The sequence below is a fragment of the Urocampus carinirostris genome, unplaced genomic scaffold, assembly GCF_059441175.1.
Source record: "Urocampus carinirostris isolate Australia breed hairy pipefish unplaced genomic scaffold, RoL_Ucar_1.0 HiC_scaffold_27, whole genome shotgun sequence".
NCBI classification, from domain to species: Eukaryota; Metazoa; Chordata; class Actinopteri; order Syngnathiformes; family Syngnathidae; genus Urocampus; species Urocampus carinirostris.
This window is the reverse complement of record NW_028283134.1, coordinates 247,583-275,319: the sequence shown is the minus strand read 5'-3', so window position 1 is coordinate 275,319 and position 27,737 is coordinate 247,583. Positions and strand designations below refer to the sequence as shown.

The following is a 27,737-nucleotide window of genomic DNA, read 5'->3' as shown; positions in this document are numbered from 1 at the left end:
TTTGCGGCAATGCAGCTACCATTGGAAGTACATCCCGCCGTTCGAAATGAACAACCGCCGATTTAATGAGTGCCCTCCGGTGGCATTTTGCGGCAATGCAGCTACCAACTGATATACCTCTAGCCGTTCGAAATGAACGGCAGCCAATTGAATGAGTGCCCCCCGGTGAAGTTTTTGTGGCAATGCAGCTACCATTGGAAATACATTGAACCGTTGGAAATGAACGCCCACTGATTTAATGAGTGCTCTCCGGTGGCATTTTTGCAGCAATGAAGCTACCATTGGAAATATATCCAGCCGTTTGAAACCGAACAGCCGCCTATTTAATGAGTGCCCTCCGATGGCGTTTTTGCGGCAATGCAGCTTCCATTGAAAATACATTGAGCCGTAGGAAATGAACGTCTGCCTACTTATGAGCTCCCTCAGGTGGCGTTTTTGCGGCAATGTAGCTACCATCTGAAATACATCCAGCCATTCGAAATGAACGTCTACCGATTTAATGAGTTCCCTCAGTTGGCGTTTTTGGGGCAATGCAGCTACCATTGGAAATACATTGAGCCGTTGGAAATGAACGCCCACCGATTTAATGAGTGCTCTCTGGTGGCGTTTTTGCGGCAATGCAGCTAACATTGGAAATACATCGAGCCATTGGAAATGAACAACCTCCAATTTAATGAGTGCCCTCCGGTGGCATTTTGCGGCAATGCAGCTACCAACTGAAATACATCCAGCCGTTCGAAATGAACGGCAGCCAATTGAATGAGTGCCCCCCGGTGGCGTTTTTGTGGCAATGCAGCTACCATTGGAAATACATTGAGTCGTTGGAAATGAACAACCGCCGATTTAATGAGTGCCCTCCGGTGGCATTAAGCGGCAATGCAGCTACCAACTGAAATACCTCCAGCCGTTCAAAATGAACGGCAGCCAATTGAATGAGAGCCCCCTGGTGGCATTTTTGTGGCAATGCAGCTACCATTGGAAATACATTGAGCCGTTGGAAATGAACACCCACCGATTTAATGAGTGCTCTCTGGTGGCGTTTTTGCGCTAATGCAGCTACTATTGGAAATACATTCAGCCGTTCGAAAGGAACGTTTGCCGATTTAATGATTAATCTCCGGTGGTGTTTTTGCGGCAATGCAGCTACCATTGGAAATACATCCAGCCGCTCGAAATGAATAGCCGCTGACCTAAAGAGTGCCCTCCGGTGGCGTTGTTGGGGCAATGCTGCTACCATTGGAAATATATCTAACCTTTGGAAATGAAAGGCGGCCGATTTAATCAGTGCCCTCCGGTGGCATTTTTGCGGCAATGCAGCTACCATTGGAAATACATTGAGCCGTTGGAAATGAACGGCCGCCAATTTAATAGATGCCCTCGTTGGCGTTTTTGCGGCAATGCAGCTAACATTGGAAATACATTCAGCTTTTGGAAATGAATGCCCACCGATTTAATGAGAACCCTCCGGTGGCGTTTTTGCGGCAATGCAGCTACCATTGGAAACACATCCAGCCATTCAAAATGAACTGCCGCCGATTTAATGAGTGCCCCCGGTGGCGTTTTTGCGGCAATGCAGCTACCATTGGAAATACATCCAGCCGTTTGAAATGAACGGCTGCCGATTTAATAGTGCCTCCGGTGGTGTTTTTGTTGCAATGCAGCTACCATTGGAAATATATCGAGCCTTTGGAAATGAAAGGCGGCCGATTTAATGAGTGCCCTCCGGTGGCGTTTTTGCGGCAATGCAGCTACCATTGGAAATACATTGAGCCGTTGGAAATGAACGGCCGCCGATTTAATGAGTGCCCCCCGGTGGCCTTGTTGCGGCAATGCAGCTATCATTGGAAACACATTGAGCCGTTGGAAATCAATGACAGCCAATTAAATAAATGCCCTCCGTTGCGTTTTTGCGGCAATTCAGCTACCATTGGAAATACATCCAGCCGTCGGAAATGAACAACCGTCGATTTAATGAGTACCCTCAGGTGGCGTTTTTGCGGCAATGCAGCTACCATTGGAAATACATCCAGCCGTTGGAAATTAACAACCGCCAATTTAATGAGTGCCCTCAGGTGGCGTTTTTGCGGCAATGCAGCTACCATTGGAAGTACATCCCGCCGTTCGAAATGAACAACCGCCGATTTAATGAGTGCCCTCCGGTGGCATTTTGCGGCAATGCAGCTACCAACTGATATAACTCCAGCCGTTCGAAATGAACGGCAGCCAATTGAATGAGTGCCCCCAGTGAAGTTTTTGTGGCAATGCAGCTACCATTGGAAATACATTGAACCGTTGGAAATGAACGCCCACTCATTTAATGAGTGCTCTCCGGTGGCATTTTTGCAGCAATGCAGCTACCATTGGAAAAACATCCAGCCGTTTGAAACCGAACAGCCGCCTATTTAATGAGTGCCCTCCGATGGCGTTTTTGCGGCAATGCAGCTGCCATTGAAAATACATTGAGCCGTAGGAAATGAACGTCTGCCGACTTATGAGCTCCCTCATGTAGCGTTTTTGCGGCAATGTAGCTACCATCTGAAATACATCCAGCCATTCGAAATGAACATCTACCGATTTAATGGGTCCCCTTAGTTGGCGTTTTTGGGGCAATGCAGCTACCATTGGAAATACATTGAGCCGTTGGAAATGAACGCCCACCGATTTAATGAGTGCTCTCTGGTGGCGTTTTTGCGGCAATGCGGCTACCATTGGAAGTAAATCCCGCCGTTCGAAATGAACAACCGCCGATTTAATGAGTGCCCTCCGGTGGCATTAAGCGGCAATGCAGCTAACAACTGAAATACCTCCAGCCGTTCAAAATGAACGGCAGCCAATTGAATGAGAGCCCCCTGGTGGCATTTTTGTGGCAATGCAGCTACCATTGGAAATACATTGAGCCGTTGGAAATGAACGCCCACCGATTTAATGAGTGCTCTCTGGTGGCGTTTTTGCGCTAATGCAGCTACTATTGGAAATACATTCAGCCGTTCGAAAGGAACGGCTGCCGATTTAATGATTAATCTCCGGTGGTGTTTTTGCGGCAATGCAGCTACCATTGGAAATACATCCAGCCGCTCGAAATGAATAGCCGCTGACCTAAAGAGTGCCCTCCGGTGGCGTTGTTGGGGCAATGCTGCTACCATTGGAAATATATCTAACCTTTGGAAATGAAAGGCGGCCGATTTAATCAGTGCCCTCCGGTGGCATTTTTGCGGCAATGCAGCTACCATTGGAAATACATTGAGCCGTTGGAAATGAACGGCCGCCAATATAATAGATGCCCTCGTTGGCGTTTTTGCGGCAATGCAGCTAACATTGGAAATACATTCAGCTTTTGGAAATGAATGCCCACCGATTTAATGAGAACCCTCCGGTGGCGTTTTTGAGGCAATGCAGCTACCATTGGAAACACATCCAGCCATTCAAAATGAACTGCCGCCGATTTAATGAGTGCCCCCGGTGGCGTTTTTGCGGCAATGCAGCTACCATTGGAAATACATCCAGCCGTTTGAAATGAACGACTGCCGATTTAATAGTGCCTCCGGTGGTGTTTTTGTTGCAATGCAGCTACCATTGAAAATATATCGAGCCTTTGGAAATGAAAGGCGGCCGATTTAATGAGTGCCCTCCGGTGGCGTTTTTGCGGCAATGCAGCTACTATTGGAAATACATTGAGCCGTTGGAAATGAACGGCCGCCGATTTAATGAGTGCCCCCCGGTGGCCTTGTTGCGGCAATGCAGCTATCATTGGAAACACATTGAGCCGTTGGAAATCAATGACAGCCAATTAAATAAATGCCCTCCGTTGCGTTTTTGCTGCAATGCAGCTACCATTGGAAATACATCCAGCCTTTCGAAATGAACGGCCGCCAATTTGATGAGTGCCCTCCGGTTGCGTTTTTGCGGCAATTCAGCTACCATTGGAAATACATCCAGCCGTCGGAAATGAACAACCGTCGATTTAATGAGTACCCTCAGGTGGCGTTTTTGCGGCAATGCAGCTACCATTGGAAATACATCCAGCCGTTGGAAATGAACAACCGCCAATTTAATGAGTGCCCTCAGGTGGCGTTTTTGCGGCAATGCAGCTACCATTGGAAGTACATCCCGCCGTTCGAAATGAACAACCGCCGATTTAAGAGTGCCCTCCGGTGGCATTTTGCGGCAATGCAGCTAACAACTGATATACCTCCAGCCGTTCGAAATGAACGGCAGCCAATTGAATGAGTGCCCCCCGGTGAAGTTTTTGTGGCAATGCAGCTACCATTGGAAATACATTGAACCGTTGGAAATGAACGCCCACTGATTTAATGAGTGCTCTCCGGTGGCATTTTTGCAGCAATGCAGCTACCATTGGAAATACATCCAGCCGTTTGAAACCGAACAGCCGCCTATTTAATGAGTGCCCTCCGATGGCGTTTTTGCGGCGATGCAGCTACCATTGAAAATACATTGAGCCGTAGGAAATGAACGTCTGCCGACTTATTAGCTCCCTCAGGTGGCCTTTTTGCGGCAATGTAGCTACCATCTGAAATACATCCAGCCATTCAAAATGACCGGCCGCCGATTTAATGAGTTCCCTCCGGTGGCGTTTTTGCGGCAATGCAGATACCATTGGAAATACATTGAATTGTTGGAAATGAACGCCTGCCTATTTAATGAGTGCCCCTGGTGGCGTTTTTGCGGCAATTCAGCCACCATTGGAAATACATCCAGCCATTCAAAATAAACGGCCGCCGATTTAATGAGTGCCCCCCGGTGGCGTTGTTGCGGCAATGCAGCTACCATTGGAAACACATTGAGCCGTTCGAAAAGAATGGCGACCGATTTAATGAGTGCCCTCAGGTGGCGTCTTTGCGGCAATGCAGCTACCATTGGAAATACAATGAGCCGTTGGAAATTAACGGCCACCGATTTAATGAGTGCCCTCCGGTGAAGTTTTTGCGGCAATGCAGCTACCATTGGAAGTACATCCCGCCGCTTGAAATGAACGCCCGCCGATTTAATGAGTGCCCTCCGGTGGCGTTTTTGCGGCAATGCAGCTACCATTGGAAGTACATCCCGCCGTTCGAAATGAACAACCGCCGATTTAATGAGTGCCCTCCGGTGGCACTAAGCGGCAATGCAGCTACCAACTGAAATACCTCCAGCCGTTCGAAATGAACGGCAGCCAATTGAATGAGAGCCCCCTGGTGGCATTTTTGTGGCAATGCAGCTACCATTGGAAATACATTGAGCCGTTGGAAATGAACGCCCACCGATTTAATGAGTGCTCTCTGGTGGCGTTTTTGCGCTAATGCAGCTACCATTTGAAATACATTCAGCCGTTCGAAATGAACGGCTGCCGATTTAATGATTAATCTCCGGTGGTGTTTTTGCGGCAATGCAGCTACCATTGGAAATACATTGAGCTGTTGGAAATGAACGGCCGCCAATTTAATAGATGCCCTCGGTGGCGTTTTTGCGGCAATGCAGCTAACATCGGAAATACATTCAGCTTTTGGAAATGAATGCCCACCGATTTAATGAGAACCCTCCGGTGGCGTTTTTGAGGCAATGCAGCTACCATTGGAAACACATCCAGCCATTGAAAATGAACTGCCGCCGATTTAATGAGAGCCCCCGGTGGCGTTTTTGCGGCAATGCAGCTACCATTGGAAATACATCCAGCCGTTTGAAATGAACGGCTGCCGATTTAATAGTGCCTCCGGTGGTGTTTTTGTTGCAATGCAGCTACCAATGGATATATATCGAGCCTTTGGAAATGAAAGGCGGCCGATTTAATAAGTGCCCTCCGGTGGCGTTTTTGTGGCAATGCAGCTACCATTGGAAATACATTGAGCCGTTGGAAATGAACGGCCGCCGATTTAATGAGTGCCCCCCGGTGGCCTTGTTGCGGCAATGCAGCTATCATTGGAAACACATTGAGCCGTTGGAAATCAATGACAGCCAATTAAATAAATGCCCTCCGGTGGCATTTTGCGGCAATGCAGCTACCAACTGATATACCTCCAGCCGTTCGAAATGAACGGCAGCCAATTGAATGAGTGCCCCCCGGTGAAGTTTTTGTGGCAATGCAGCTACCATTGGAAATACATTGAACCGTTGGAAATGAACGCCCACTGATTTAATGAGTGCTCTCGGTGGCATTTTTGCAGCAATGCAGCTACCATTGGAAATACATCTAGCCGTTTGAAACCGAACAGCCGCCTATTTAATGAGTGCCCTCCGATGGCGTTTTTGAGGCAATGCAGCTACCATTGAAAATACATTGACCCGTAGGAAATGAACGTCTGCCGACTTATGAGCTCCCTCAGGTGGCGTTTTTGCGGCAATGTAGCTACCATCTGAAATACATCCAGCCATTCGAAATGAACGTCTGCCGATTTAATGAGTTCCCTCAGTTGGCGTTTTTGGGGCAATGCAGCTACCATTGGAAATACATTGAGCCGTTGGAAATGAACGGCTGCCGATTTAATGACTGCCCTCCATTGGCGTTTTTGCGGCAATGCAGCTACCATTGGAAATACATCCAGCCGTTTGAAATGAACGGCTGCCGATTTAATAGTGCCTCCGGTGGTGTTTTTGTTGCAATGCAGCTACCATTGGAAATATATCGAGCCTTTGGAAATGAAGGGCGGCCGATTTAATAAGTGCCCTCCGGTGGCGTTTTTGTGGCAATGCAGCTACCATTGGAAATACATTGAGCCGTTGGAAATGAACGGCCGCCGATTTAATGAGTGCCCCCCGGTGGCCTTGTTGCGGCATTGCAGCTATCATTGGAAACACATTGAGCCATTGGAAATCAATGACAGCCAATTAAATAAATGCCCTCCGTTGCGTTTTTGCGGCAATGCAGCTACCATTGGAAATACATCCAGCCGCTGGAAATGAACAACCGACAATTTAATGAGTGCCCTCAGGTGGCGTTTTTGCGGCAATGCAGCTACCATTGGAAGTACATCCCGCCGTTCGAAATGAACAACCGCCGATTTAATGAGTGCCCTCCGGTGGCATTTTGCGGCAATGAAGCTACCAACTGATATACCTCCAGCCGTTCGAAATGAACGGCAGCCAATTGAATGAGTGCCCCCCGGTGAAGTTTTTGTGGCAATGCAGCTACCATTGGAAATACATTGAACTGTTGGAAATGAACGCCCACTGATTTAATGAGTGCTCTCCGGTGGCATTTTTGCAGCAATGCAGCTACCATTGGAAATACATCCAGCCGTTTGAAACCGAACAGCCGCCTAAGTGCCCTCCGATGGCGTTTTTGAGGCAATGCAGCTACCATTGAAAATACATTGAGCCGTAGGAAATGAACGTCTGCCGACTTATGAGCTCCCTCAGGTGGCGTTTTTGCGGCAATGTAGCTACCATCTGAAATACATCCAGCCATTCAAAATGAACGTCTGCCGATTTAATGAGTTCCCTCAGTTGGCGTTTTTGGGGCAATGCAGCAACCATTGGAAATACATTGAGCCGTTGGAAATGAACGGCTGCCGATTTAATGACTGCCCTCCATTGGCGTTTTTGCGGCAATGCAGCTACCATTGGAAATACATCCTGCCGTTGGAAATGAACAACCGCCGATTTAATGAGTGCCCTTAGGTGGCGTTTTTGCGGCAATGCAGCTACGTTTGGAAACAATTGAGCCGTTCGAAAAGAACGGCGACCGATTTAATGAGTGCCCTCAGGTGGCGTCTTTGCGGCAATGCAGCTACCGTTGGAAATACATTGAGTCGTTGGAAATGACCGGCCGCCGATTTAATGAGTTCCCTCCGGTGGCGTTTTTGCGGCAATGCAGATACCATTGGAAATACATTGAATTGTTGGAAATGAACGCCTGCCTATTTAATGAGTGCCCTCGGTGGTGTCTTTGCGGCAATGCAGCTACCATGGAAATACATCCAGCCATTCGAAATGAACGGCCACCAATTTAATGAGTGCCCTCAATTTGCGTTTTTGCGGCAATGCAGCTACCATTGGAAATACATTGAGCCGTTGGAAATTAACGGCCACCGATTTAATGAGTGCCCTCCGGTGGCGTTTTTGCGGCAATGCAGCTACCATTGGAAGTACATCCCGCCGCTTGAAATGAACGCCCGCCGATTTAATGAGTGCCCTCCCGTGGCGTTTTTGCGGCAATGCAGCTATACCAGCTCAGTAGCCTAGATGGTAAGTCGCCCGCTTTGAGACTGGGAGGTCGGTGGTTCGCGCCCCGGCCGAGTCATTCCTAAGACTTAAAAAGTGGTCGGCGGCGCCCTCTGTTGGCTGCGGCTGCATCGGCTCGCTACAACGGGTCAGGTGCAATCGACATTTCGTTCTGTGTACATTGTTACACAGAATGACAATACAAGGAAATTATTATTATTATTATTATTGTTGGAAGTACATCCCGCCGTTCGAAATAAACAACCGCCGATTTAATGAGTGCCCTCCGGTGGCATTATGCGGCAATGCAGCTACCAACTGAAATACCTCCAGCCGTTCGGAATGAACGGCCGCCAATTTAATGAGTGCCCTCCGGTTGCGTTTTTGCGGCAATTCAGCTACCATTGGAAATACATCCAGCCGTCGGAAATGAACAACCGTCGATTTAATGAGTACCCTCAGGTGGCGTTTTTGCGGCAATGCAGCTACCATTGGAAATACATCCAGCCATTGGAAATGAACAACCGCCAATTTAATGAGTGCCCTCAGGTGGCGTTTTTGCGGCAATGCAGCTACCATTGGAAATACATTGAGCCGTTGGAAATGAACGGCCGCCGATTTAATGAGTGCCCCCCAGTGGCCTTGTTGCGGCAATGCAGCTATCATTGGAAACACATTGAGCCGTTGGAAATCAATGACAGCCAATTTGATAAATGCCCTCCGTTGCGTTTTTGCTGCAATGCAGCTACCATTGGAAATACATCCAGCCTTTCGAAATGAACGGCCGCCAATTTAATGAGTGCCCTCCGGTTGCGTTTTTGCGGCAATTCAGCTACCATTGGAAATACATCCAGCCGTCGGAAATGAACAACCGTCGATTTAATGAGTACCCTCAGGTGGCGTTTTTGCGGCAATGCAGCTACCATTGGAAATACATCCAGCCGTTGGAAATGAACAACCGCCAATTTAATGAGTGCCCTCAGGTGGCGTTTTTGCGGCAATGCAGCTACCATTGGAAGTACATCCCGCCGTTCGAAATGAACAACCGCCGATTTAAGAGTGCCCTCCGGTGGCATTTTGCGGCAATGCAGCTAACAACTGATATACCTCCAGCCGTTCGAAATGAACGGCAGCCAATTGAATGAGTGCCCCCCGGTGAAGTTTTTGTGGCAATGCAGCTACCATTGGAAATACATTGAACCGTTGGAAATGAACGCCCACTGATTTAATGAGTGCTCTCCGGTGGCATTTTTGCAGCAATGCAGCTACCATTGGAAATACATCCAGCCGTTTGAAACCGAACAGCCGCCTATTTAATGAGTGCCCTCCGATGGCGTTTTTGCGGCGATGCAGCTACCATTGAAAATACATTGAGCCGTAGGAAATGAACGTCTGCCGACTTATTAGCTCCCTCAGGTGGCGTTTTTGCGGCAATGTAGCTACCATCTGAAATACATCCAGCCATTCAAAATGACCGGCCGCCGATTTAATGAGTTCCCTCCGGTGGCGTTTTTGCGGCAATGCAGATACCATTGGAAATACATTGAATTGTTGGAAATGAACGCCTGCCTATTTAATGAGTGCCCCTGGTGGCGTTTTTGCGGCAATTCAGCCACCATTGGAAATACATCCAGCCATTCAAAATAAACGGCCGCCGATTTAATGAGTCTCCCCGGTGGCGTTGTTGCGGCAATGCAGCTACCATTGGAAATACATCCAGCCATTCGAAATGAACGGCCGCCAATTTAATGAGTGCCCTCAGTTTGCGTTTTTGCGGCAATGCAGCTACCATTGGAAATACATTGAGCCGTTGGAAATTAACGGCCACCGATTTAATGAGTGCCCTCCGGTGAAGTTTTTGCGGCAATGCAGCTACCATTGGAAGTACATCCCGCCGCTTGAAATGAACGCCCGCCGATTTAATGAGTGCCCTCCGGTGGCGTTTTTGCGGCAATGCAGCTACCATTGGAAGTACATCCCGCCGTTCGAAATGAACAACCGCCGATTTAATGAATGCCCTCCGGTGGCATTAAGCGGCAATGCAGCTACCAACTGAAATACCTCCAGCCGTTCGAAATGAACGGCAGCCAATTGAATGAGAGCCCCCTGGTGGCATTTTTGTGGCAATGCAGCTACCATTGGAAATACATTGAGCCGTTGGAAATGAACGCCCACCGTTTTAATGAGTGCTCTCTGGTGGCGTTTTTGCGCTAATGCAGCTACCATTTGAAATACATTCAGCCGTTCGAAATGAACGGCTGCCGATTTAATGATTAATCTCCGGTGGTGTTTTTGCGGCAATGCAGCTACCATTGGAAATACATCCAGCCGCTCGAAATGAATAGCCGCTGACCTAAAGAGTGCCCTCCGGTGGCGTTGTTGGGGCAATGCTGCTACCATTGGAAATATATCTAACCTTTGGAAATGAAAGGCGGCCGATTTAATCAGTGCCCTCCGGTGGCATTTTTGCGGCAATGCAGCTACCATTGGAAATACATTGAGCCGTTGGAAATGAACGGCCGCCAATTTAATAGATGCCCTCGGTGGCGTTTTTGCGGCAATGCAGCTAACATCGGAAATACATTCAGCTTTTGGAAATGAATGCCCACCGATTTAATGAGAACCCTCCGGTGGCGTTTTTGAGGCAATGCAGCTACCATTGGAAACACATCCAGCCATTGAAAATGAACTGCCGCCGATTTAATGAGAGCCCCCGGTGGCGTTTTTGCGGCAATGCAGCTACCATTGGAAATACATCCAGCCGTTTGAAATGAACGGCTGCCGATTTAATAGTGCCTCCGGTGGTGTTTTTGTTGCAATGCAGCTACCATTGGATATATATCGAGCCTTTGGAAATGAAAGGCGGCCGATTTAATAAGTGCCCTCCGGTGGCGTTTTTGTGGCAATGCAGCTACCATTGGAAATAAATTGAGCCGTTGGAAATGAACGGCCGCCGATTTAATGAGTGCCCCCCGGTGGCCTTGTTGCGGCAATGCAGCTATCATTGGAAACACATTGAGCCGTTGGAAATCAATGACAGCCAATTAAATAAATGCCCTCCGTTGCGTTTTTGCTGCAATGCAGCTACCATTGGAAATACATCCAGCCTTTCGAAATGAACGGCCGCCAATTTAATGAGTGCCCTCCGGTTGCGTTTTTGCGGCAATTCAGCTACCATTGGAAATACATCCAGCCGTCGGAAATGAACAACCGTCGATTTAATGAGTACCCTCAGGTGGCGTTTTTGCGGCAATGCAGCTACCATTGGAAATACATCCAGCCGTTGGAAATGAACAACCGCCAATTTAATGAGTGCCCTCAGGTGGCGTTTTTGCGGCAATGCAGCTACCATTGGAAGTACATCCCGCCGTTCGAAATGAACAAACGCCGATTTAAGAGTGCCCTCCGGTGGCATTTTGCGGCAATGCAGCTAACAACTGATATACCTCCAGCCGTTTGAAATGAACGGCAGCCAATTGAATGAGTGCCCCCCGGTGAAGTTTTTGTGGCAATGCAGCTACCATTGGAAATACATTGAACCGTTGGAAATGAACGCCCACTGATTTAATGAGTGCTCTCCGGTGGCATTTTTGCAGCAATGCAGCTACCATTGGAAATACATCCAGCCGTTTGAAACCGAACAGCCGCCTATTTAATGAGTGCCCTCCGATGGCGTTTTTGCGGCGATGCAGCTACCATTGAAAATACATTGAGCCGTAGGAAATGAACGTCTGCCGACTTATTAGCTCCCTCAGGTGGCGTTTTTGCGGCAATGTAGCTACCATCTGAAATACATCCAGCCATTCAAAATGACCGGCCGCCGATTTAATGAGTTCCCTCCGGTGGCGTTTTTGCGGCAATGCAGATACCATTGGAAATACATTGAATTGTTGGAAATGAACGCCTGCCTATTTAATGAGTGCCCCTGGTGGCGTTTTTGCGGCAATTCAGCCACCATTGGAAATACATCCAGCCATTCAAAATAAACGGCCGCCGATTTAATGAGTGCCCCCCGGTGGCGTTGTTGCGGCAATGCAGCTACCATTGGAAATACATCCAGCCATTCGAAATGAACGGCCGCCAATTTAATGAGTGCCCTCAGTTTGCGTTTTTGCGGCAATGCAGTTACCATTGGAAATACATTGAGCCGTTGGAAATTAACGGCCACCGATTTAATGAGTGCCCTCCGGTGAAGTTTTTGCGGCAATGCAGCTACCATTGGAAGTACATCCCGCCGCTTGAAATGAACGCCCGCCGATTTAATGAGTGCCCTCCGGTGGCGTTTTTGCGGCAATGCAGCTACCATTGGAAGTACATCCCGCCGTTCGAAATGAACAACCGCCGATTTAATGAATGCCCTCCGGTGGCATTAAGCGGCAATGCAGCTACCAACTGAAATACCTCCAGCCGTTCGAAATGAACGGCAGCCAATTGAATGAGAGCCCCCTGGTGGCATTTTTGTGGCAATGCAGCTACCATTGGAAATACATTGAGCCGTTGGAAATGAACGCCCACCGATTTAATGAGTGCTCTCTGGTGGCGTTTTTGCGCTAATGCAGCTACCATTTGAAATACATTCAGCCGTTCGAAATGAACGGCTGCCGATTTAATGATTAATCTCCGGTGGTGTTTTTGTGGCAATGCAGCTACCATTGGAAATACATTGAGCCGTTGGAAATGAACGGCCGTCGATTTAATGAGTGCCCCCCGGTGGCCTTGTTGCGGCAATGCAGCTATCATTGGAAACACATTGAGCCGTTGGAAATCAATGACAGCCAATTAAATAAATGCCCTCCGTTGCGTTTTTGCGGCAATGCAGCTACCATTGGAAATACATCCAGCCGCTGGAAATGAACAACCGACAATTTAATGAGTGCCCTCAGGTGGCGTTTTTGCGGCAATGCAGCTACCATTGGAAGTACATCCCACCGTTCGAAATGAACAACCGCCGATTTAATGAGTGCCCTCCGGTGGCATTTTGCGGCAATGAAGCTACCAACTGATATACCTCCAGCCGTTCGAAATGAACGGCAGCCAATTGAATGAGTGCCCCCCGGTGAAGTTTTTGTGGCAATGCAGCTACCATTGGAAATACATTGAACTGTTGGAAATGAACGCCCACTGATTTAATGAGTGCTCTCCGGTGGCATTTTTGCAGCAATGCAGCTACCATTGGAAATACATCCAGCCGTTTGAAACCGAACAGCCGCCTATTTAATGAGTGCCCTCCGATGGCGTTTTTGAGGCAATGCAGCTACCATTGAAAATACATTGAGCCGTAGGAAATGAACGTCTGCCGATTTAATGACTGCCCTCCATTGGCGTTTTTGCGGCAATGCAGCTACCATTGGAAATACATCCTGCCGTTGGAAATGAACAACCGCCGATTTAATGAGTGCCCTTAGGTGGCGTTTTTGCGGCAATGCAGCTACGTTTGGAAACACATTGAGCCGTTCGAAAAGAACGGCGACCGATTTAATGAGTGCCCTCAGGTGGCGTCTTTGCGGCAATGCAGCTACCGTTGGAAATACATTGAGTCGTTGGAAATGACCGGCCGCCGATTTAATGAGTTCCCTCCGGTGGCGTTTTTGCGGCAATGCAGATACCATTGGAAATACATTGAATTGTTGGAAATGAACGCCTGCCTATTTAATGAGTGCCCTCGGTGGTGTCTTTGCGGCAATGCAGCTACCATGGAAATACATCCAGCCATTCGAAATGAACGGCCACCAATTTAATGAGTGCCCTCAATTTGCGTTTTTGCGGCAATGCAGCTACCATTGGAAATACATTGAGCCGTTGGAAATTAACGGCCACCGATTTAATGAGTGCCCTCCGGTGGCGTTTTTGCGGCAATGCAGCTACCATTGGAAGTACATCCCGCCGCTTGAAATGAACGCCCGCCGATTTAATGAGTGCCCTCCCGTGGCGTTTTTACGGCAATGCAGCTATAGCAGCTCAGTAGCCTAGATGTTAAGGCGCCAGCTTTGAGACTGGGAGGTCGGTGGTTCGCGCCCCGGCCGAGTCATTCCTAAGACTTAAAAAGTGGTCGGCGGCGCCCTCTGTTGGCTGCGGCTGCATCGGCTCGCTACAACGGGTCAGGTGCAATCGACATTTCGTTCTGTGTACATTGTTACACAGAATGACAATACAAGGAAATTATTATTATTATTATTATTGTTGGAAGTACATCCCGCCGTTCGAAATGAACAACCGCCGATTTAATGAGTGCCCTCCGGTGGCATTATGCGGCAATGCAGCTACCAACTGAAATACCTCCAGCCGTTCGGAATGAACGGCCGCCAATTTAATGAGTGCCCTCCGGTTGCGTTTTTGCGGCAATTCAGCTACCATTGGAAATACATCCAGCCGTCGGAAATGAACAACCGTCGATTTAATGAGTACCCTCAGGTGGCGTTTTTGCGACAATGCAGCTACCATTGGAAATACATCCAGCCGTTGGAAATGAACAACCGCCAATTTAATGAGTGCCCTCAGGTGGCGTTTTTGCGGCAATGCAGCTACCATTGGAAATACATTGAGCCGTTGGAAATGAACGGCCGCCGATTTAATGAGTGCCCCCCGGTGGCCTTGTTGCGGCAATGCAGCTATCATTGGAAACACATTGAGCCGTTGGAAATCAATGACAGCCAATTAAATAAATGCGCTCCGTTGCGTTTTTGCTGCAATGCAGCTACCATTGGAAATACATCCAGCCTTTCGAAATGAACGGCCGCCAATTTAATGAGTGCCCTCCGGTTGCGTTTTTGCGGCAATTCAGCTACCATTGGAAATACATCCAGCCGTCGGAAATGAACAACCGTCGATTTAATGAGTACCCTCAGGTGGCGTTTTTGCGGCAATGCAGCTACCATTGGAAATACATCCAGCCGTTGGAAATGAACAACCGCCAATTTAATGAGTGCCCTCAGGTGGCGTTTTTGCGGCAATGCAGCTACCATTGGAAGTACATCCCGCCGTTCGAAATGAACAACCGCCGATTTAAGAGTGCCCTCCGGTGGCATTTTGCGGCAATGCAGCTAACAATTGATATACCTCCAGCCGTTCGAAATGAACGGCAGCCAATTGAATGAGTGCCCCCCGGTGAAGTTTTTGTGGCAATGCAGCTACCATTGGAAATACATTGAACCGTTGGAAATGAACGCCCACTGATTTAATGAGTGCTCTCCGGTGGCATTTTTGCAGCAATGCAGCTACCATTGGAAATACATCCAGCCGTTTGAAACCGAACAGCCGCCTATTTAATGAGTGCCCTCCGATGGCGTTTTTGCGGCGATGCAGCTACCATTGAAAATACATTGAGCCGTAGGAAATGAACGTCTGCCGACTTATTAGCTCCCTCAGGTGGCGTTTTTGCGGCAATGTAGCTACCATCTGAAATACATCCAGCCATTCAAAATGACCGGCCGCCGATTTAATGAGTTCCCTCCGGTGGCGTTTTTGCGGCAATGCAGATACCATTGGAAATACATTGAATTGTTGGAAATGAACGCCTGCCTATTTAATGAGTGCCCCTGGTGGCGTTTTTGCGGCAATTCAGCCACCATTGGAAATACATCCAGCCATTCAAAATAAACGGCCGCCGATTTAATGAGTGCCCCCCGGTGGCGTTGTTGCGGCAATGCAGCTACCATTGGAAACACATTGAGCCGTTCGAAAAGAATGGCGACCGATTTAATGAGTGCCCTCAGGTGGCGTCTTTGCGGCAATGCAGCTACCATTGGAAATACATCCAGCCATTCGAAATGAACGGCCGCCAATTTAATGAGTGCCCTCAGTTTGCGTTTTTGCGGCAATGCAGCTACCATTGGAAATACATTGAGCCGTTGGAAATTAACGGCCACCGATTTAATGAGTGCCCTCCGGTGAAGTTTTTGCGGCAATGCAGCTACCATTGGAAGTACATCCCGCCGCTTGAAATGAACGCCCGCCGATTTAATGAGTGCCCTCCGGTGGCGTTTTTGCGGCAATGCAGCTACCATTGGAAGTACATCCCGCCGTTCGAAATGAACAACCGCCGATTTAATGAGTGCCCTCCGGTGGCATTAAGCGGCAATGCAGCTACCAACTGAAATACCTCCAGCCGTTCGAAATGAACGGCAGCCAATTGAATGAGAGCCCCCTGGTGGCATTTTTGTGGCAATGCAGCTACCATTGGAAATACATTGAGCCGTTGGAAATGAACGCCCACCGATTTAATGAGTGCTCTCTGGTGGCGTTTTTGCGCTAATGCAGCTACCATTTGAAATACATTCAGCCGTTCGAAATGAACGGCTGCCGATTTAATGATTAATCTCCGGTGGTGTTTTTGCGGCAATGCAGCTACCATTGGAAATACATCCAGCCGCTCGAAATGAATAGCCGCTGACCTAAAGAGTGCCCTCCGGTGGCGTTGTTGGGGCAATGCTGCTACCATTGGAAATATATCTAACCTTTGGAAATGAAAGGCGGCCGATTTAATCAGTGCCCTCCGGTGGCATTTTTGCGGCAATGCAGCTACCATTGGAAATACATTGAGCCGTTGGAAATGAACGGCCGCCAATTTAATAGATGCCCTCGGTGGCGTTTTTGCGGCAATGCAGCTAACATCGGAAATACATTCAGCTTTTGGAAATGAATGCCCACCGATTTAATGAGAACCCTCCGGTGGCGTTTTTGAGGCAATGCAGCTACCATTGGAAACACATCCAGCCATTGAAAATGAACTGCCGCCGATTTAATGAGAGCCCCCGGTGGCGTTTTTGCGGCAATGCAGCTACCATTGGAAATACATCCAGCCGTTTGAAATGAACGGCTGCCGATTTAATAGTGCCTCCGGTGGTGTTTTTGTTGCAATGCAGCTACCATTGGATATATATCGAGCCTTTGGAAATGAAAGGCGGCCGATTTAATAAGTGCCCTCCGGTGGCGTTTTTGTGGCAATGCAGCTACCATTGGAAATACATTGAGCCGTTGGAAATGAACGGCCGCCGATTTAATGAGTGCCCCCCGGTGGCCTTGTTGCGGCAATGCAGCTATCATTGGAAACACATTGAGCCGTTGGAAATCAATGACAGCCAATTAAATAAATGCCCTCCGGTGGCATTTTGCGGCAATGCAGCTACCAACTGATATACCTCCAGCCGTTCGAAATGAATGGCAGCCAATTGAATGAGTGCCCCCCGGTGAAGTTTTTGTGGCAATGCAGCTACCGTTGGAAATACATTGAACCGTTGGAAATGAACGCCCACTGATTTAATGAGTGCTCTCGGTGGCATTTTTGCAGCAATGCAGCTACCATTGGAAATACATCTAGCCGTTTGAAACCGAACAGCCGCCTATTTAATGAGTGCCCTCCGATGGCGTTTTTGAGGCAATGCAGCTACCATTGAAAATACATTGACCCGTAGGAAATGAACGTCTGCCGACTTATGAGCTCCCTCAGGTGGCGTTTTTGCGGCAATGTAGCTACCATCTGAATTACATCCAGCCATTCGAAATGAACGTCTGCCGATTTAATGAGTTCCCTCAGTTGGCGTTTTTGGGGCAATGCAGCTACCATTGGAAATACATTGAGCCGTTGGAAATGAACGGCTGCCGATTTAATGACTGCCCTCCATTGGCGTTTTTGTGGCAATGCAGCTACCATTGGAAATACATCCAGCCGTTTGAAATGAACGGCTGCCGATTTAATAGTGCCTCCGGTGGTGTTTTTGTTGCAATGCAGCTACCATTGGAAATATATTGAGCCTTTGGAAATGAAGGGCGGCCGATTTAATAAGTGCCCTCCGGTGGCGTTTTTGTGGCAATGCAGCTACCATTGGAAATACATTAAGCCGTTGGAAATGAACGGCCGCCGATTTAATGAGTGCCCACCGGTGGCCTTGTTGCGGCAATGCAGCTATCATTGGAAACACATTGAGCCGTTGGAAATCAATGACAGCCAATTAAATAAATGCCCTCCGTTGCGTTTTTGCGGCAATGCAGCTACCATTGGAAATACATCCAGCCGCTGGAAATGAACAACCGACAATTTAATGAGTGCCCTCAGGTGGCGTTTTTGCGGCAATGCAGCTACCATTGGAAGTACATCCCGCCGTTCGAAATGAACAACCGCCGATTTAATGAGTGCCCTCCGGTGGCATTTTGCGGCAATGAAGCTACCAACTGATATACCTCCAGCCGTTCGAAATGAACGGCAGCCAATTGAATGAGTGCCCCCCGGTGAAGTTTTTGTGGCAATGCAGCTACCATTGGAAATACATTGAACTGTTGGAAATGAACGCCCACTGATTTAATGAGTGCTCTCCGGTGGCATTTTTGCAGCAATGCAGCTACCATTGGAAATACATCCAGCCGTTTGAAACCGAACAGCCGCCTATTTAATGAGTGCCCTCCGATGGCGTTTTTGAGGCAATGCAGCTACCATTGAAAATACATTGAGCCGTAGGAAATGAACGTCTGCCGACTTATGAGCTCCCTCAGGTGGCGTTTTTGCGGCAATGTAGCTACCATCTGAAATACATCCAGCCATTCGAAATGAACGTCTGCCGATTTAATGAGTTCCCTCAGTTGGCGTTTTTGGGGCAATGCAGCAACCATTGGAAATACATTGAGCCGTTGGAAATGAACGGCTGCCGATTTAATGACTGCCCTCCATTGGCGTTTTTGCGGCAATGCAGCTACCATTGGAAATACATCCTGCCGTTGGAAATGAACAACCGCCGATTTAATGAGTGCCCTTAGGTGGCGTTTTTGCGGCAATGCAGCTACGTTTGGAAACACATTGAGCGGTTCGAAAAGAACGGCGACCGATTTAATGAGTGCCCTCAGGTGGCGTCTTTGCGGCAATGCAGCTACCGTTGGAAATACATTGAGTCGTTGGAAATGACCGGCCGCCGATTTAATGAGTTCCCTCCGGTGGCGTTTTTGCGGCAATGCAGATACCATTGGAAATACATTGAATTGTTGGAAATGAACGCCTGCCTATTTAATGAGTGCCCTCGGTGGTGTCTTTGCGGCAATGCAGCTACCATGGAAATACATCCAGCCATTCGAAATGAACGGCCACCAATTTAATGAGTGCCCTCAATTTGCGTTTTTGCGGCAATGCAGCTACCATTGGAAATACATTGAGCCGTTGGAAATTAACGGCCACCGATTTAATGAGTGCCCTCCGGTGGCGTTTTTGCGGCAATGCAGCTACCATTGGAAGTACATCCCGCCGCTTGAAATGAACGCCCGCCGATTTAATGAGTGCCCTCCCGTGGCGTTTTTGCGGCAATGCAGCTATACCAGCTCAGTAGCCTAGATGGTAAGGCGCCCGCTTTGAGACTGGGAGGTCGGTGGTTCGCGCCCCGGCCGAGTCATTCCTAAGACTTAAAAAGTGGTCGGCGGCGCCCTCTGTTGGCTGCGGCTGCATCGGCTCGCTACAACGTCAGGTGCAATCGACATTTCGTTCTGTGTACATTGTTACACAGAATGACAATACAAGGAAATTATTATTATTATTATTATTATTGGAAGTACATCCCGCCGTTCGAAATGAACAACCGCCGATTTAATGAGTGCCCTCCGGTGGCATTATGCGGCAATGCAGCTACCAACTGAAATACCTCCAGCCGTTCGGAATGAACGGCAGCCAATTGAATGAGTGCCCCCTGGTGGCATTTTTGTGGCAATGCAGTTACCATTGGAAATTCATTGAGCCGTTGGAAATGAACGCCCACCGATTTAATGAGTGCTCTCTGGTGGTGTTTTTGCGGCAATGCAGCTACCATTGGAAATACATTGAGCCGTTGGAAATGAACGGACGCCAATTTAATGAATGCCCTCAGTGGCGTTTTTGCGGCAATGCAGTTAACATTGGAAATACATTCAGTATTTGGAAATGAATGCCCACCGATTTAATGATAACCCTCCGGTGGCGTTTTTGCGGCAATGCAGCTACCATTGGAAACACATTGAGCCGTTGGAAATGAACAACCGTCGATTTAATGAGTGCCCTCAGGTGGCGTTTTTGCGTCAATTCAGCCACCATTGGAAATACATCCAGCCATTCAAAATGAACTGCCGCCGATTTAATTAGTGCCCCCGGTGGTGTTTTTGCGGCAATGCAGCTACCATTGGAAATACATCCAGCCGTTGGAAATGAACAACTGCCAATTTAATGAGTGCCCTCAGGTGGCGTTTTTGCGGCAATGCAGCTACCATTGGAAGTACATCCCGCCGTTCGAAATGAACAACCGCCGATTTAATGAGTGCCCTCCGATGGCGTTTTGTGGCAATACAGCGACCATTGGAAATACATCCAGCCGTTGGAAATAAACAGCCGTCGATTTTATGAGTGCCCTCTGTTGGCGTTTTTGAAGCAATGCAGATACCATTGGAAATACATCCAGCCGTTCGAAATGAACGGCCGTCAATTTAATCAGTTTCCTCCGGTGGCATTTTTGCGGCAATGCAGCTACCATTGGAAATACATCCATCCGTTGGAAATGAACGGCAGCCGATTTAATGAGTGCCCTCCGGTGGCATTTTTGCAGCAATGCAGCTACCATTGGAAATACATCCAGCCATTCGAAATGAACGGCCGCCGATTTAATGAGTGCCCTTCGGGGGCGTTTTTGCGATAATGCAGCTACCATTGGAAATGCATGCAGCGATTCGAAATTAACGCCCGCCTATTTAATGTGTTCCCTCCGGTGGAGTTTTTGCGGCAATGCTGTGCAACCATTGGAAATACATCCAGCCGTTGGAAATGAACAGCTGCCGTTTTAATGAGTTCCCTCCGGTGGCGTTTTTGTTGCAATGCAGCTACAATTGGAAATACATCAAGCAGTTGGAAACTAACAGCAACCGATTGAATGAGACCCCCCGGTGGCGTTTTTGCAGCAATGCAGCTACCTTTGGAACTACATTGAGCTGTTGGAAATGAACACCCACCAATTTAATGAGTGCCCTCCGGTGACGTTTTTGAGGCAATGCAGCTACCATTGGAAATACATCCAGGCTTTCGGAATGAACGGCCGCCTATTTAATGAGTGCCCTCCGGTGGCGTTTTTTGGCAATACAGCTACCATTGGAAATACATCCAGCGATTCGAAATGAACGGCCGCCTCTATAATGAGGTACCTCCGGTGGCATTTTTGGGGCAATGCAGCTACCATTGGAAATACATCCAATCTTTCGAAATGAACGCCCGCCCATGTAATGTATGCCCTCCGGTGGCGTCTTTGCGGCAATGCAACTACCATTGGAAATAGATCCAGCCGTTCGAAATGAACGGCCGCCGATTTAATGAGTGCCCTCCGGTAACGTTTTTGCGGCAATGCAGCTGCCATTGGAAATAGATCCAGCCATTCGAAATGAATGGCAGCTGACTTAAAGAGTGCCCTCCGGTGGTGTTGTTGGGGAAATGCAGGTAGCATTGAAAATACATTGAGCCGTTGGAAATGAACGGCCGCTATTTAATGAGCTCCCTCCGGTTGCGTTTTCGCGGCAATGCAGCTAACATTGGAAATACATCCAGCCATTCGAAATGAACGGCCACCAATTTAATGAGTACCCTCCGGTGGTGTTTTTGCGGCAATGCAGCTACAATTGGAAATTCAACCAGCCGTTGGAAATTAACGGCCTCCGATTTAATGACTGCCCTCCGGTGGCGTTTTTGCGGCAATGCAGCTACCATTGGAAATACATCCAGCCGTTGGAAATAAATGCCCGCCAATTTAATGAGTGCCCTCAGGTGGCGTTTTTGCGGCAATGCAGCTACCATTGGAAGTACATCCCGCCGTTCGAAATGAACAACCGCCGATTTAATGAGTGCCCTCCGGTGGCGTTTTTGTGGCAATGCAGCTACCATTGGAATTACATCCAGCCGCTGGAAATGAACAACCGCTGATTTAATGAGTGCCCTCAGGTGGCGTTTTTGCTACAATGCAGCTACCATTGAAAGTACATCCCGCCGTTCGAAATGAACAACCGCGGATTTAATGAGTGCCCTTCGGTGGCGTTTTGCGGCAATGCAGCTACCATTCGAAATACATCGAGCCTCTGGAAATCAACGGCGCCCAATTTGATGAGTGCCTTCTGGTGGCGTTTTTGCGGCATGCCAGCTACCATTGGAAATACATTGAGCCGTTGGAAATGAACAACCGTCGATTTAATGAGTGCCCTCAGGTGGCGTTTTTGCGTCAATTCAGCCACCATTGGAAATACATCCAGCCATTCAAAATGAACTGCCGCCGATTTAATTAGTGCCCCCGGTGGTGTTTTTGCGGCAATGCAGCTACCATTGGAAATACATCCAGCCGTTGGAAATGAACAACCGCCAATTTAATGAGTGCCCTCAGGTGGCGTTTTTGCGGCAATGCAGCTACCATTGGAAGTACATCCCGCCGTTCGAAATGAACAACCGCCGATTTAATGAGTGCCCTCCGGTGGCGTTTTGTGGCAATACAGCGACCATTGGAAATACATCCAGCCGTTGGAAATAAACAGCCGTCGATTTTATGAGTGCCCTCTGTTGGCGTTTTTGAAGCAATGCAGATACCATTGGAAATACATCCAGCCGTTCGAAATGAACGGCCGTCAATTTAATCAGTTTCCTCCGGTGGCATTTTTGCGGCAATGCAGCTACCATTGGAAATACATCCATCCGTTGGAAATGAACGGCAGCCGATTTAATGAGTGCCCTCCGGTGGCATTTTTGCAGCAATGCAGCTACCATTGGAAATACATCCAGCCATTCGAAATGAACGGCCGCCGATTTAATGAGTGCCCTTCGGGGGCGTTTTTGCGATAATGCAGCTACCATTGGAAATGCATGCAGCGATTCGAAATGAACGCCCGCCTATTTAATGTGTTCCCTCCGGTGGAGTTTTTGCGGCAATGCTGTGCAACCATTGGAAATACATCCAGCCGTTGGAAATGAACAGCTGCCGTTTTAATGAGTTCCCTCCGGTGGCGTTTTTGTTGCAATGCAGCTACAATTGGAAATACATCAAGCCGTTGGAAACTAACAGCAACCGATTGAATGAGACCCCCCGGTGGCGTTTTTGCAGCAATGCAGCTACCTTTGGAACTACATTGAGCTGTTGGAAATGAACACCCACCAATTTAATGAGTGCCCTCCGGTGACGTTTTTGAGGCAATGCAGCTACCATTGGAAATACATCCAGGCTTTCGAAATGAACGGCCGCCTATTTAATGAGTGCCCTCCGGTGGCGTTTTTTGGCAATACAGCTACCATTGGAAATACATCCAGCGATTCGAAATGAACGGCCGCCTCTATAATGAGGTACCTCCGGTGGCATTTTTGGGGCAATGCAGCTACCATTGGAAATACATCCAATCTTTCGAAATGAACGCCCGCCCATGTAATGTATGCCCTCCGGTGGCGTCTTTGCGGCAATGCAACTACCATTGGAAATAGATCCAGCCGTTCGAAATGAACGGCCGCCGATTTAATGAGTGCCCTCCGGTAACGTTTTTGCGGCAATGCAGCTGCCATTGGAAATAGATCCAGCCATTCGAAATGAATGGCAGCTGACTTAAAGAGTGCCCTCCGGTGGTGTTGTTGGGGAAATGCAGGTAGCATTGAAAATACATTGAGCCGTTGGAAATGAACGGCCGCTATTTAATGAGCTCCCTCCGGTTGCGTTTTCGCGGCAATGCAGCTAACATTGGAAATACATCCAGCCATTCGAAATGAACGGCCACCAATTTAATGAGTACCCTCCGGTGGTGTTTTTGCCGCAATGCAGCTACAATTGGAAATTCAACCAGCCGTTGGAAATTAACGGCCTCCGATTTAATGACTGCCCTCCGGTGGCGTTTTTGCGGCAATGCAGCTACCATTGGAAATACATCCAGCCGTTGGAAATAAATGCCCGCCAATTTAATGAGTGCCCTCAGGTGGCGTTTTTGCGGCAATGCAGCTACCATTGGAAGTACATCCCGCCGTTCGAAATGAACAACCGCCGATTTAATGAGTGCCCTCCGGTGGCGTTTTTGCGGCAATGCAGCTACCATTGGAATTACATCCAGCCGCTGGAAATGAACAACCGCTGATTTAATGAGTGCCCTCAGGTGGCGTTTTTGCTACAATGCAGCTACCATTGAAAGTACATCCCGCCGTTCGAAATGAACAACCGCGGATTTAATGAGTGCCCTTCGGTGGCGTTTTGCGGCAATGCAGCTACCATTCGAAATACATCGAGCCTCTGGAAATCAACGGCGCCCAATTTGATGAGTGCCTTCTGGTGGCGTTTTTGCGGCATGCCAGCTACCATTGGAAATACATCCAGCCGTTTGAAATGAATGGCCACCGATTTAATGAGATCCCTCCGGTGGCGTTTATGCTGCTATGCAGCTACCATTGGAAATAGATCCAGCCGTTGGAAATGAATGGCTGCCGATTTAATGAGTGCCCTCCGGTGGCGTTTTTGCTGCAATGCAAGCGTTCTCTGATCCTCGATCAATGAATTGATCCCTAATCATATCATCAGCAAACGTGCCAAGTCACAGTTTGTAATTAATTCCCTCAATGCAGCAATGAACTGACCAGTCGTCTCGCCCGGTCTCTGAGCACGCTGACGGAACTTGCTACTCTCAGCCACGACATTCATCTTCGGTACAAAGAAAGTTTTCTGGCGCATCACAGGCGGATTTGTAAGAAGTGCCAGTGTCGGGAAGGGAAAGAAAAATTCTCTGACCTTCTGTGCCTGAACAGTGCAGCAGTAGTGCACGTTTTCGTTTGTCCGGTATGTTGTTTGCAGTCAATGCTAGCAGCTAATTTTCGAACATCTAAATCCACGTGATGTACAACATTGTACGCTCACCTGGGGTTTCAAGCAAAGCAAGTGGTTGTGAGATTCTGATCCAAGTCATCTTCGTCGCCGATATGTTGTTTATGTAGTAGGATTGTAGTAATAGATTCAGGACAGGCACGGACGGTACATCCATAGAGTGTCTACTTAACTTCTTCCTCGGTAGTTCTCAAGCACAAGTACAAGGCTGCACATTAGTATACAGCGACACCGCAGGAAAGGAAGTGTATTACACGACACCACACTTGGGGTCATTCCGAGGTTTAATTCAGGAGTTAGCATGGGGGGGGAGAAATTGGGCAGGCATTTTACCTGCCAAAATCTGACTCCCCTGCTAAAATAGATCCTGTTTGAGATACAGACTTGTGACTTGAAGAGTAACCTTCTGTGGCATAAATAAGTAAGCACAGTGAATTTGGGGTCATTTGGAGTTTTTAGTCAGGAGTTAGCATTGGTGGTAGGATTTGGGCAGGCAAAAAAATCTGACTCCCCTGCTAAAATAGACTCTGTTGGAGATACAAACTTGTAACTTCTAGAGCAGGGGTCGGGAACCTTTTTGACTCAAAGAGCCATAAAAGCAAAAAATATTAATTTTATTTTGGGAAAGAGCCACACCATATATTATAAGACAAATTTACTAAATTGCTAAACTGGCGCCCCAGACAAAAGCTTAGTCTTCAGCACATTTATTTTTGATGATTTGATAAAAATTATGAAAAGAGAATAATGCCAGAGCCCCTGTCCCAAATTCAACAAACAGACCACTTTAAACTTGTCTCTTTCTTGCAATTACTCAAGATCGGTTCAACTCCTTTTGACCTTTTTTTTTCATACATATTGGTTTCAAAACCAGATGCAAGCATTTATTTTGTAAAAACGTCACAACATTCTGAGAATAGGGAGCCTTATGTGCTTACCTTTGGCGAGAGATGGGAGGGAATGCTTGTACTTTTTGCATAGCTCCACCCATCCCTCCCACTCACCCAATCAAATGACTAAGTTCTCTTCCGGTGTTTTGGCGTATTTACAGTTCTGTGGATTCATCATAAAGTATCTGAACACTGAACACAGATTGTATAGTGAACTTTTAAATAAAGGATTCTTTAGCGTTGTACAGCCAAAACGAGTTTTTTTTCCCCCTTTTTTTGTGTGACACTTTGACTGTAAATTGTAGTGAAAAACGTGCCCTATATATACTGTGAAGTGTTACCTTCGGATTTAGTTTTGATTTGGTCTACGTGTACCTGAATAGGATAGACAACTCCGGTTTTGAACAAGATGGAGAAATTTTGCATGCAATCAAATTGGTCTCTGAGCCACAGATACTCATAGAAAGAGCCATATATGGCTCGCCAGCCATAGGTTCCCGACCCCTGTTCTAGAGTAACCTTCTGTGGCATCAATAAGTCAGCACAGTGAATTTGGGGTCATTTTGAGTTTTAATTCAGGAGTTAGCAGGGGGGGGGGATGGGCAGGCATCTTACCTACCAAAATCTGACTCCCCTGCTAAAATAGACTCTGTTGGAGATACAGACTTGTAATTTCTAGAGTAACCTTCTGTGGCATCAATAAGTCAGCACAGTGAATTTGGGGTCATTTGGAGTTTTAATTCAGGAGTTAGCAGGGGGGGGGATGGGCAGGCATCATACCCACCAAAATCTGACTCCCCTGCTAAAATATACTCTGTTGGAGATACAGACTTGTACTTTCAAGAGCAACCTCCTGTGGCATCAATAAGTCATCACAGTGAATTTGTGGTCATTTGGAGTTTTTATTCAGGAGTTAGCGGGGGGAATTTGGGCAGGCAAAAATCTGACTACCTTGCTAAAATAGACTCTGTTGGAGATACAGACTTGTAACTTGTAGAGTAACCTTCTGTGGCATCAATATGTCAGCACAGTGAATTTGAAAACTTTCAGACGTTTCTCATAATACTACTATTATTATTATTAATAGTAGTAATAAAAACGAACTAGATCTGTCGAACACCTATTCAGTAACACATCGCAAAGTGGAGGTATTCCTCTGTAGTTGGATCCCAAAACCCCAAAACATAAGGTTTAAAGCGTGTCTTATTTTGCAAACAGTATAGGCAGGGAAGTCCAATTTTAAATGAAAAAAACAACAACCATTTGTTTACACCGCGGGATCCAATGCAACCACGGTTTCATTCACAATAAAAAAGACATTACATAAGGCTATTATAGTACATCAAATAAATGCTATTTGTGTACAATTAGTTGTGATTGCGGAAATCATAGCGTACATTGACGTTGGTGAATTTTTCATCCACGATAACAATCGCATTTTGTAGAATACGATCGCACTTTATTATTTGAATACACGCGTTATATAGACTAGGATCTCCCAATTATTACAATTAGCTCGCTTTATTTTTTTAAAAAGCGTATTATATAGAATACGATTGCATTTGTCGGAAGCGTCCATTGACGTTGGTGACTTTTTCATCCGCATGAACAAACGCATTTTGTAGAATACGATCACGCTTTAATGTTTAAATAAACGCGTTATCTAGACAACCCCCATTGTTATGAATAGCTCGCTTTATTGTTTTAATAAGCGTTTTATATAGAATACGATCGCTTTTGTTGGAAGCGGAGCAGAATGTGCTTTCACGCGAGAGGTGGGATTCTGTACGGGAGTCGGAATTGGGCAAACAACGGCCACCAATGAGTTCCCTCCGGTGGCGTTTTTGCGGCAATGCAGCTACCATTGGAAAGACATCCAGCC

The 27,737-nt window shown here is 47.6% G+C and overlaps 1 protein-coding gene across 2 annotated transcripts in view; it reads right to left on the bottom strand.

Moving 5' to 3' along the window:
* Positions 1–25,112, bottom strand: part of LOC148345735 (uncharacterized) — a 55,678-nt gene extending 30,566 nt beyond the window's left edge. For both annotated transcript variants that reach the window (XM_088325805.1, XM_088325806.1), the window contains exon 1: positions 24,999–25,112. In XM_088325805.1, the coding sequence (XP_088181931.1) occupies positions 24,999–25,047 (49 nt within the window). In that variant the 5' untranslated portion in view covers positions 25,048–25,112. The remainder of the gene's footprint in view (positions 1–24,998) is intronic.
* Positions 25,113–27,737: the final 2,625 nt, after the last annotated feature.